The 11,633-nt window shown below is 44.8% G+C and overlaps 1 protein-coding gene across 1 annotated transcript; it reads right to left on the bottom strand.

The window, feature by feature from the left end:
• Positions 1-1,715: 1,715 nt before the first annotated feature.
• On the bottom strand, positions 1,716-11,575 carry LOC144612145 (sialic acid-binding Ig-like lectin 13). The gene is made up of 7 exons (XM_078431706.1): positions 11,473-11,575; positions 9,869-10,234; positions 7,746-8,039; positions 6,763-7,044; positions 3,449-3,572; positions 2,374-2,422; positions 1,716-1,820 (listed from the first exon to the last, which is right to left on the bottom strand). The coding sequence occupies exons 1-7, from the start codon at positions 11,573-11,575 to the stop codon at positions 1,716-1,718; spliced, it is 1,323 nt and encodes a 440-aa protein (XP_078287832.1).
• Positions 11,576-11,633: the final 58 nt, after the last annotated feature.

Below are 11,633 nucleotides of genomic sequence, written 5' to 3'. Positions count from 1 at the left end.
GAGCCCCACGTACTGCTCCGTTTGGGGTGGACTGGTCAGATATTGACTGACCCGCGCAGCCACCTCCGCCTGCAGACAGCTCACCAGGTGGTGGAACTTCTGGTCGCTCTCCACCTTCTTGATATGGAACTGTGATTCCGCCTGCACAAACCACAGGTGCGGCTGATGGGCCCAGAACGGCGGTAGGTGAACCTCGCCCGCGCTCGCTCCCACCTGTGACATTCTGCGTGTTCGCTTCAGATCTTACGTTCGGGGTCACCAATGTAGTGAGTCCAAAAACGAGCGTTATTATCAAAAGACTTTATTCTTAGTAAAAACCGTAACAAGGCGCAACGCACTTACTTTGGACACACACTACTTAACTGCTAGCATAATCTAATCTAATCTCTCCAGTTTGGCGCCAGACACAACTATATCTCGCGCTCCCGCACCACGTGACCCGTTAGCCCAACCGAGGGTTCGAGACCCCCCCGCTAATCCGTATGTCCCTACATTATAGTGACAGAGAAAAAATCCCAAGTCTTGACAGGATCTTGATCGATTGGCTCGGTGGGCTGAGGAATGGTTGATGGAATTTAATACAGAGAAATGTGAGGTGTAGCATTTTGGGAGGTCTAATATGGGCAGTGCCTATATAGTGAACGGTAGGGCTCTGGGGAGTGTTGTCGAGCAGAGGAGTCGAGGAGTGCAGGTGCATGGTTCCATGAAGGTGGGGGTGCAGGTAGATAGAGTGGTCAAAAGGGCTTTTGGCATATTGGCCTTAATCAGTCAGCGTATTGAGTATAGAAGTTGGGAGGTCATATTGCAGGTGTATATTGTATAAGGTGTAGGCGAGGCCGCATTTTAGTATTGTGTTCATTTCTGGGCACCATGTTATCGGAAAGATATTGTTAGGTTGGAGAGGGTACAGAGATGATTTACAAGGATGTTGCCAGGACTTGAGGGTCTGAGCTATAGGGAGAGGTTGGTCAGGCGGGGACTCTATTCCTTGAAGGGCAGGAGTATGAGGGCTGATGTAAACAGTTAGATAGTTAGAGAGAGAGAGGGGGTGGGAGGGGGAGGGGGAATATTCACAAGACTTCAGAGGAGTGAGAGAGAACCTAATTGCAACTATAAAATTCCAAAGACATTGAGCAGACCAGATGCAGGAAGATTGTTCCTGATGGTGGGTAGACCAGAGCCAGGAGTCACATTTCAGGATAACTCAAGATGGAGTTTGATTTTGTAATGGAGACACAAGAGACTGAAGTTGCTAGAAACTGAAGCTGAAAAAAAGTGTTGACGGAGCTCAGTGGGTGAAGCAGCATCTCTGGAGGGAACGGACAGACAATGTTCTTCAGGACACTTCTTCAGGCTGATGGAGTCGACAGGAATAGAAATGTGCGGGTGGGACAAAGAATAGGTGGACATTCAGGGGGGGGGGGGATTGGCTGACGGGTGTGAAGTAAATCACAAAGGCTAATGGTGAAAAAGAGACTGAAGCGTGTCAAATAAGGAGAAGAGGAGATGCGAGGCCAGAAGGAGGGATATGGGTGGAAGAGGCCAGGGAGAGAGGCAAAGGGAAATATGAGACTTAGGAAAAGGAGATGAGTGTATGAATTTCCCAAGGATTAATTTGCGGTGTTAATTCCTGCGGTTTCTCAGAAGATGTTGGAATTCTAGGCAGTCCTTTCTTGTTCCATTCACAGAACACACGTTTCCTATTCCTTATCCAATTATACATTCTCGTATATGGAATCTTCTATTTGGCAGTTTTCATAAATATCTTCATGAAGTTGATTCATGTTCAATGCAGTTTGGGGATGCTTCTGAGCTTTATCCTGTGACAGGAATGGAAAAAGACAGAGTGACAATTAGCAGCACTGGGACATGCTATATACAGGTCCTGGGAGAATACACCCACAATAAATATTGTCGATTATCGATCAATAGTTGGTTTGATTTTATGATTTCAGTCTGAAGGTGACAGGTGGGATCACATGGGAGTGCAATCCCACCTCTCTGAGAGGAGGTTCTGGGTTTAAGAACCACCTGCCGTGCCTTTAACACAGAAACAAAGGCAGACACTCGCAGGGCAGTACCGAGGGATTGTCGCTGTGGTAGGCATTGCTGAGGGAGTGTCAAACTGCTGGAGGGGCTGTAGATCCCAAGCTGTTTGGGTTTGACTGTTTAGTGCGGTCACTGGAGCTGTGTTGGGAAGAGTGGAGCGATGTTGTACCAGTGTCCACATTGCTCGTGTCTCAGTGGCCTGTTTGTCCAATGAGGAAGGAATAATTGTGACACAGGCACCACTGCTGTTACCTGGGCTGTTTCAGAGCGTGTGTGGAACATTTTATAATGTTCCTCCTGCATCTATCTCTCTTTTATCCTCACCATCCTCTGTTTATCCTCTGTCATCGGTCCCAATGCATCCACTGGAGGTCTAAGAACAGAGATGAAGGCTTTGTTAAAACACAGTTACAGAAGTGTTCCTTGTCTGAGGGGAAAGTATTGATAATTGTACATGTATTTGTGTGTTATTGTGTGTAGTTAATGGGCCTGTAAAGCTGCAGCGGATAAAACTTTCATTATTTCATTGCCGGTCCATATGACAATTAAGCATTCATGGGTATGGACTGAAAATTCTCTTCCATGGAGAGGTTTGGGGATCTAGATGGGATTCATGATATTCTGATTTCACTGTTACTGAGTGTAGAGTCTGCCCCAATTCCAGTCTGATGCCATATTTGAATTTAATTCCTCAACCACGGTGGTGAGACATGATCTTGTATCTGTAAGTCAGTAGCGCAGAACTTTGGCTGCTACCCTTTACAAGTGCAAAAAGGTTTGGACTAAGTGTTGGCCCTAAGGGGGAGTGGGGGGTGTTCACCAAAGAAGCAGGTGGAGAGGATGGAGAATACTGTTCGGCTCCCAGGCTAGTGAACTGAACATCTTAGGCACAGCCCATCCTCCTCCCCTCCATCAAAAACATCTACATGAGCGCTGCCTCATGAAGGCCAAATCTATTGTTAACGAATCCCCACCTTCCAGGCAATGCCCTCTTCTCGCTGCTGGCATTGGGCAGGAGGTACAGAAGCCTGAAGTCCCGTACCACCAGGTTCGGGAACAGCTACTTTCTTCCAACCATCAGGTTCTTGAACTGACTTGCACAACACTCATACTACCTCAACAACAGACCACTACAGCCCACCTATTGCACGACCATGGACTTTTTTTCAATTCCAATTATGTCCTTGCACTAAGGGTTGTTTTTTTTTCATCGTCTTTTTTCTTTTCAAATGTTATATGTATAATTTGTTTTTATGTGTTTGTTTATGATCCTTACTTGTGTGCATGACAATAAACTTGAAGGTACTGAATGGCTCGAATTGGGAGGGAGAGGGAGAGGGAGTGGGAGAGATCCCAGGGAGAGAGATCTCAGGGAGAGAGACCATGCTCAACCACCCACCTGTCTGTTCTAGGTCGCGATTTGAGAATGAGGCAAATCACAGCCGATAGGATGATCAGGAACGCAACCACAGCTGCAGAAGCCAATGGGATGACTGGTAACCTCTGCTCCTCTGTTGCAGAAACTGAGGCCAAAGAGATAGTTATTAGTGACGGTGTTCACAACTCCATTAACTCACTGTCAAAAAGACCCACCTCTCTTCTGCTCAGCCTTGAGCAACCCCTGATCAATGTTTTGTTTGTGTGCTATCCAAGCAAATCGTACTGAGTACATTGTACATGAGTACATCAAGCCATACATAAATCCAACAGTTGGCGAAAAAAGAAAAGTACCAACGTTTAGAATACAGCGTAACAGTGTTATTGCATTGCAGTTCCAGAGGAAAAATTCCAAGGCCATAATGGGGTAGGTTGGAAGATTGTAACGTCATACCAGCTTCACACTCGATGACCGTTCAGTTCAGAATCAGATTGGGGGCTAATTACATGCAGATAATTAAAACTTGATAACTGTATAAGATGGGTAGAGTACAAAATCTCTTCAGGATTCCACCTACCTATCTAATACGTTTCTTGACAGAATTTCTGAGTAAAAAGAGCAGGATGTGATTAAAATAAACTGAAAAGTTTGTTCCTTAAACAAACAAACCTCAGAACATGTCTAACATTATCTGTTTTCTCCACAAAGGAGACAATGCAGACAATTAGACTCATAGCGTCTAATTGTCTGCATTGCTCGTGGAGGTGGGACAACTTTTCCAGGTACCACTGAGCTCAGTGCTCTTCCCCACTTCCACAACACTTCAGTGAAAATTGATGACATAGGAGGATTGGGTTGAGAACGGGGAGTTTCCAGCTGAACGCGGAAGGGAGAGCCCTGAGAGTGGGCTTTGTGTCAATTGATTGTCACAGACGTTATGCTTTTGTATTGAGCAGGGGAATCTGAAGGGGAAGCTGTGTTGTTTTGCAGAAGAACGACATACAGGTCTGATCAACATGTACACCAGGAGAGCAACACCAGGGTGAGTTTATATTGGAATTGGTTTATTTTTATCACGTGTATCATGTATACAGCAAAAAGGTTTGTGTGGATTCCAGTTAAATTATACTGTGCTTGAGTACAATCAAACCATACACAAGTACAACAGGTGGTATAAAGAGAAAAATACCAGAGAGCAAAATAATTTTTGATGGAGACACAAGGGACTACAGGCACTTGAATACTGAATAAAAAGGAAACTGCTGGAAGAACTCAGCAGATCAGGCAGGATCTGTGATGGGAATGGTCAGATTACATTTTTGGACAGGACCTTTCACACTTTTAATACTATGTCACCCAGTCTCTTGTACTATGTTCTGTTACATTGTTTGTTGTATTTTAAGTGATATAGGTTGTAATGTTCATTACTTTAAATGAACTTAAGAGTTCTGAAGAGAGCAATACAGCGTTGATACAGGCCCTTTGCCCATTTCATTCATGTTAACCAAGATGTCCCATCTAAGCTTGTCCCATTTGCCTTAAACATTTCTTAACCATGTACCTGCCCAAATGTCTATTAAAAATTGCTTTTGTATATGCCTCAACTACAGTACTTCCCCTGGCAGCGCAGTCCATATACCTACCACCCTCTTTGTGGAAAACATTGCCCCTCGGGTTCCAATAAAATCTTTCTCCTATCATCGTAAACCCAGGCCCCCTCGTCCTTGATTCTGTTACCCTGGGGGAAAAAGCACTGAATATTTACCCAATCTGTTCCCCTCATGATTTTATGCAGCCCCATAAAATCACCCCTTAGCCTCCTGCGCTCCAAGGAATAAATCCTTAACATGCCTTCCTCTCCCAATAGCGCAGGCACCTGAATCCTGGCAACATCCTCATAAAACCTCGTAAAAGCATTTTATTAGCTTAATGGCATTGTTTCTATAGCAGACTGGCCAAAATAAATGCAATACTACATGTGTGCCCACATCTATGCCTTGTACAGCTGTAACATGACATACCAACGTCTATACCCAATAATACTCAATATATTGTGTGTGTGAGTGTGTGTGTTCTCGTGATGTCATGCATCGCACTGTCCTGAATGTTTCCCTTTATCCCTTTTCATTCACAGACGCGGGTATTGCTATAAGCCAAGCATTGGCAGTCCTAACCCCAGGAGTAAATTCAGAATGGCCTCTCTAACAGCTGCTGTAGCGGCCAGCTTCTCGTCTATCAGTTAGCTCCCAAGCTGCCACTTGCATAGATCGGGTGAAACGATAAGCTTAAATGACTCGATCTAATCAATAACAGAGACCTTCTCGACATATGAGTCAGTTAGACGTTTTATTTGAAGTCGCAAGAAAAATATTGGCTTATCTCTTATCACCCCCGTCCTTTACAAGCTCCACTGGCTCCCCATCCCCCAGAGAATCCAGTACAAAATCCTCCTCATGACCTACAAAGCCCTCCATAACCTGGCCCCATCCTACCTGACTGACCTCCTCCACAGACACACTCCAACCCGTAACCTCCGCTCTGCTGCTGTTAACCTCCTGTCCCCCCCCATCCGGACCAAACTCAGATCCTGGGGGGACAGAGCTTTCTCCATCGCTGCTCCCACACTCTGGAACTCACTACCCCAAACCGTCAGAGACTCCTCCTCACTCACCACATTCAAAACATCACTGAAGTCTCACCTGTTCAGCACTGCCTTCAATCACTGACCGTCACCTCACCTTCTTTTTCCTTTTCTGTTCGTTTACTTATTTATCTATTTATTTTCTTTTATGTTTTAGTAAACCTTGTAAAGCGTCTTTGAGTGTTTAGAAAAGTGCTATATAAATGTAATGCATTATTATTATTATCTCTTGTCATCGACTGGTTATTGATTTGCTAGGTAAAATTCCATATCTTACCACAGTCTATGTGATCGATACGAACTGCCAGATATAACTTTGGTGGACATCTGTATTAATCTTCTTGTCAATAAGATCTATAACTGATTACATCTTGGCTAATGAATCTTTTGGCGGAACCTTTGGCTGAACCTCTGTCTGCACCTTCTCGGCTCACACTGGCAGCACGTACCAACCCCCGTAACTCTAGCTCCACCCAGCCCATACGTAAGCATCGCATTAAATCAATAGTGTCCAAACTACAGCAGGATACAGGGTAATAATAATAATATGCAAAAATAACTAATAAACACAAAATAGCTCCTACAGCTGCTGTCAGTGGCTATAATGAACAGCTTAGGCCAAAAGCACTGGGTAATTTTGAGGGCTTCCTCTGTGTTTCTATTTAGAGGGATTTGTCAGTGTGTGTCCACTCACGTTCCACGGTGAGGGTCACGGCTCTCTCCGCTGTCCCATGTTCATTCTCAGCCACACACTGATAGGCCCCAGCGAGCCGCGGTGTCACCTGAGATAACTCTAACCACAGCTCGTTGCTGGATCTTGTTCTGTTCAGGGTGACACCGAGATGTCTCCACGTCAGGTTGGATGCTGGGAAACTCTGGACGGAGCAGAGGATCGCTGTAGAGTTCCCGTTCTTTACACTGATTGAGGAATTGTTCACGTTGCTGGGGAATGTGATAGTGAGATTCTGTGGGGAATCTAAAGACAAATACAGATCAGTCATTGTACACCAGTTGTGAGGCAACATCAGCGATCTCTGGGAGAAAAGGGTCTGATATCCTTTCTGTCACACCTCGGGCTACTGAGGGAATTGCTATAAGGTAGGAAGGACATAATGCAACACTGGGAGGGGAAATGCTGAGAAAGCACTATACTGTGCCAGGGAAGTCAAGTCAAGTCAAGTCAATTTTATTTGTATAGCACATTTAAAAACAACCCAGGGAAGTACCGAGGGAGCTCCATACTGTTAGAATGGCAGAGCTGAGGGAGCACAGGGAGGAGCCTTGCTAAAAGGGTGCTACGCTGGGAAAATAGCAGTACAGAACGCTGCACTGTGGGAGAGTCAGTACCGAGGGAGCTCCACACTGTGGGAGTGACAGTACTGTGGGTGTGCAACACTGAGGGAGTGTCAGGACCGAGGAAGTGCCGCGTGGTGGGATGGTCAGTACTGAGGAAGCATGCTGCAGTATATGGAGAGCAGTACTGAGGGAGTATCAAGTATAGAGAGGGGCAATATTGAAGGAGCCCTGCTCAGAAGGAGGGGTGGTGCAGTGGGAGTGTCTCATTTGCAGGAGAGAGGAATGTCCCCAGTGTCCTGATCAGATCTTTCTGTCAGTTGTACCGTGCTGTTGTGGGTGGAACATTGGTGTTCGTGAACAATATATAATCCCCATACTTACATTGCACAGTCAGTGTGAGGGTCTGCTCCGATGAAACTGTTGGGTACCTGACACCGCAGATTAATTTTTGGCCGTGATGTTTGAGCGCTGGGGTCAGGATCAGAACAGAAGAATATGTCAGCGTGTCACCCCACTGAGTTATGCTGTGTGAGACTGAAGATGGTTTATCAGCGGGGGTGACCCAGGATAAGGTGGGTGCCGTTCCATTACACGTGGTGTTGAAGGTGCAGATTACAGTTACAGGCTTTCCTTCCACCATTTCAGCAGAGAATATCGAGGGTTTATCAGTGAAATCTAATAAAGGGAGAAATGGATCAGTTTAGTTAGTTAAATATTGCCCTGTGAACGAACAGCAGAGCTGGCTGTTTGCTTGTTGTTAATCTGTGATGGTCCTGATAAATCCAGTGGGGAATTCATGAAAAAATCCTCTCTCCTGTCGAAGGAACGCAGACCTCATTACCATTATAAGGTGCTGTGAAAAAATGGGGAGGAACCAGCCGAACACTGATGAGAGAGAGAGAAAAGAATCTGAAGATGTGTTGATGATAGAAATGGAAAGTGGCACATTGGAGTTGCCATACCAGGCCATAATGCAACCAGTCTGGATACTTTCTACAATGTATCTGTGGATGATTGTTAAAAGTGTTCAGAGACATACTGAATCTCGTTAAACTTCTCAGAAAGTAGAGGTGCCGATATGTCTTCTCCATGATTTTAATCTATGTGCTGTGCCCAGAGCAGGTCATCCAAGATATTCACACCCAGGAGTTTGAAGCTGTTAACTCTCTCCCCATCGACTCACCAATAAAATCTGGCGAATGGTTTCCGGACTTCCCCTTTCTGAATTCAACAATCAGTTTCTTGGTCTTGTGGACCTTAAGCTAGAGGTGGTAGTTGTGGAACCAATCAACCAGCCTTGTGTGGACCAGGAACACTGCACAGAGCTCATTTTGAAGACCCCAACTCTTTAAACAGAAGTAGTTCTCTCTTCTTGCTCCAAGAAGTGAAATAGATCACAGCTTTGAGTTATTCCTTCAGTCAATTTGCCCAATTTTACTTAACATATGTGCAGCAGAAATCATCCTCGGCATCCTTCTGCGCTCTCAGCACCCTTCACTACTCCATATAGGGGAGGCGGAGGGTGTGGAGTGGTGAATGGATCAATCAGGCTGCGTAGAGTCATAGAGCTGTACAACTCGGAAACAGGCCCTTCAGCTCATCATGTCCAAGTCAACCATGTTGGTATTCTGGGCTCGTATTATTTGTCTTCAAATGGTCTTCATCTCCCATCAAACCCTTCCCATCTGTATATCTGTCCAAATGCCTTTTAAAAGTTGTAATTGTATTCATTTCTATAGCTTCCTCTGGCAGCTCTTTCCTCGATCCTCTGAATTTAAAAAATGTTGCCCCTGAGGCTATCCATGTCTGGCCAAATTTTGGATCCGAAACGTCACCCATTCTTTCTCTCCAGAGATGCTGTCTGGCCCGCTGAGTTAATCCAGCATTTTGTAGCTAATACCTCCTAATCCAGTGTAAAAGTCTGGTGAACCACCGCTGCACCTATTCCAAAGCCACCACATCCTTCCCATAATGGGATGACTAGAACTGCACGTAATGTTCCAAATGTAGCCTAACCAAAGTCCAATAAAGCTGCATCTTGACATCCTGTCTCTCATACTCAATGCCCTGGCTGATGAAAGCAAACATAGTTTTGTCTTCTTTACCACACTATTTACTGCGTTGCCACTTTCAGGAAGCTATGATCTTAGACCCCAAGATCACTCTGTACATTTTGATTGGTTATAAAGCATATTGTAACATCCTAAGCTTATGGAAAGTGATTTGCAAATTGGAATCCTCTTTGCTCTTAAAATTACCCGAACAACATGTGATTAGCAACATTTAGCCAGTAACAGAGCTGGATGTCATGCTGATGTTTTACTGATGAATATGGAAGTAGTGTCAACATTGTGATGAGATTGGGATAGAGGGCGATGCCAGACTTTAACAATGAAACACGGTTATGCTAAAGCAATAGTTTGTGTTCATTGGGCAACAACATAGTTTGTGTTACATCTTACTGCCTGAACATCAGTTGTTAACTGATTATACAGACCACTTACCAGAAACACTGAGCCGTGTTACAGAATGGAAGCTGTAACTATCTTTGTCATTGAATTCAATTCTGAAATGATAAGAACCTTCATCTTCCTGCATAATGTTGTCTATAACCAATGAACAGTTGCCATCTCTCAGGCCTCCAGACAGCCAGGTACGATGGTGAAATCTTGGCGATGCTTGACTAAAATCCCCGGAGTGGAAGGCTATAGACTGAGGATTCTTGTTCTTATCATAATTCCAAATTCCAGTCCGTGGTTTATTGATCAGATGCGACGGGTAATTGTAGTTGCATGGAATCCGGGCACACAAACCATTCTGCGCTGTCACCTCTGGTGGAATGCTGATTCTCCACACTTCTGACACTGCGACTAAGGAGAGAAGGAACAACATGATGCATTGGGGGGCTTGTGGATCCGCCAGATTCCATTATGCATGATTGGATCCTGAACATTATGAGCACTAATGGACTGCTGCAGAGAACATTAGATCGGATGTGAGAACAGGAAAATGCAGAAACTGGAACGACCTTGCTTCAAGAGATTGTTAGCAAGATTTGCTCTTTGTGAAATGGTGGATGAAGTCATATTCTTATGGGAAGGAGCAGAAACAAAATTAATTTGAGGGTATTATTGTAAAAGAGATACAAGAATGGAGTGATCTGGAAGTATACATGCGCACTTTGCGGAACGTGGCTTGATTTGTTGAGGTAATGTTTAAAAATATGTCAGGCGTCTGGATTCTATAGAGATGCAAGAAACTGCAGGTACTGGTTTACAAAAAAAAGGACACAAATTGTTGGAGTGTGAAATAAGGATAGAAGAAGTGAGGATTGTGAAGCCAGAGGAAGGAGTATGAGTGGAAGGAGAGGGTGAGAGAGGGAAAGGGAAAAATGGGTGCAAGTCGCAGTGGGACCCAGGAAAGTGAGGTGGGGGGAGGTGAAGGTTGTTTATTATACCTAAAATTTAATATCTGAAATTGGAGTATACAATGTTCACACTGAAGATAGACACAAAATGCTGGAGAAGCTCAGAGGGTCAGGCATCTCTGGAAAAAAAGGAATAGATGACATTTCGGATCGAGACCCTTCTTTAGACCCTCCTTCCCACAATCAATGTTCATACTGTTAGGTTGTAAGCTACCTAAGCAGAATATGTGGTGTTCTTTCTCCAGTTTGCATGTGACCTCACTCTGGCATTGAAGGAGGCCCTGGACAGATTGGTCACAGTAGAAATGGTAGTGAAAATGGTTAGCAACTGGGAGATCCCACAGACCATGGTGGGCTGAATGTAACTGTGAGCTGAATCAGTGGCCTCACCAATGTAAATGAGGCCACATTGCGAACATTGGATGTAGTAGATATGGTTACGGGAGGTGCATGCCTCACCTGGAAGAATCGAGCGGGTCCCTGGTTGGATGTGAAGGACGAGGAAAAGGGACAGGTGTAACCTGAAAGGACCTTTCGGATCTCTGGATGGATGTGATGAATGAGGTATCAGGAAAAATTGCATCTTGTCCAGTCTCTTCTGCCCTACATCGGGGATACCTCACAGGCCCCTTGATTCTTCAAAAACTTTCAATCCCTAAGCCCACATTGCCTCATCTGTACCACGGGCTTTGAACATTCCTTGTTCCCAACATACACTAACACCATCTCCCAATTCTTTCTCCGCTATATTGATGACTTCATCGAGGCTGCCTCCTATAACCATGTGGAACTCGTTGATTTTATTAACTTTGCCACTATGTTCCACCCTCACCTCAAATTCA

This window comes from Rhinoraja longicauda, chromosome 43 (genome assembly GCF_053455715.1).
Source record: "Rhinoraja longicauda isolate Sanriku21f chromosome 43, sRhiLon1.1, whole genome shotgun sequence".
In the NCBI taxonomy this organism is placed as follows: domain Eukaryota; kingdom Metazoa; phylum Chordata; class Chondrichthyes; order Rajiformes; family Arhynchobatidae; genus Rhinoraja; species Rhinoraja longicauda.
This window is presented reverse-complemented; position numbering and strand designations above follow the sequence as displayed.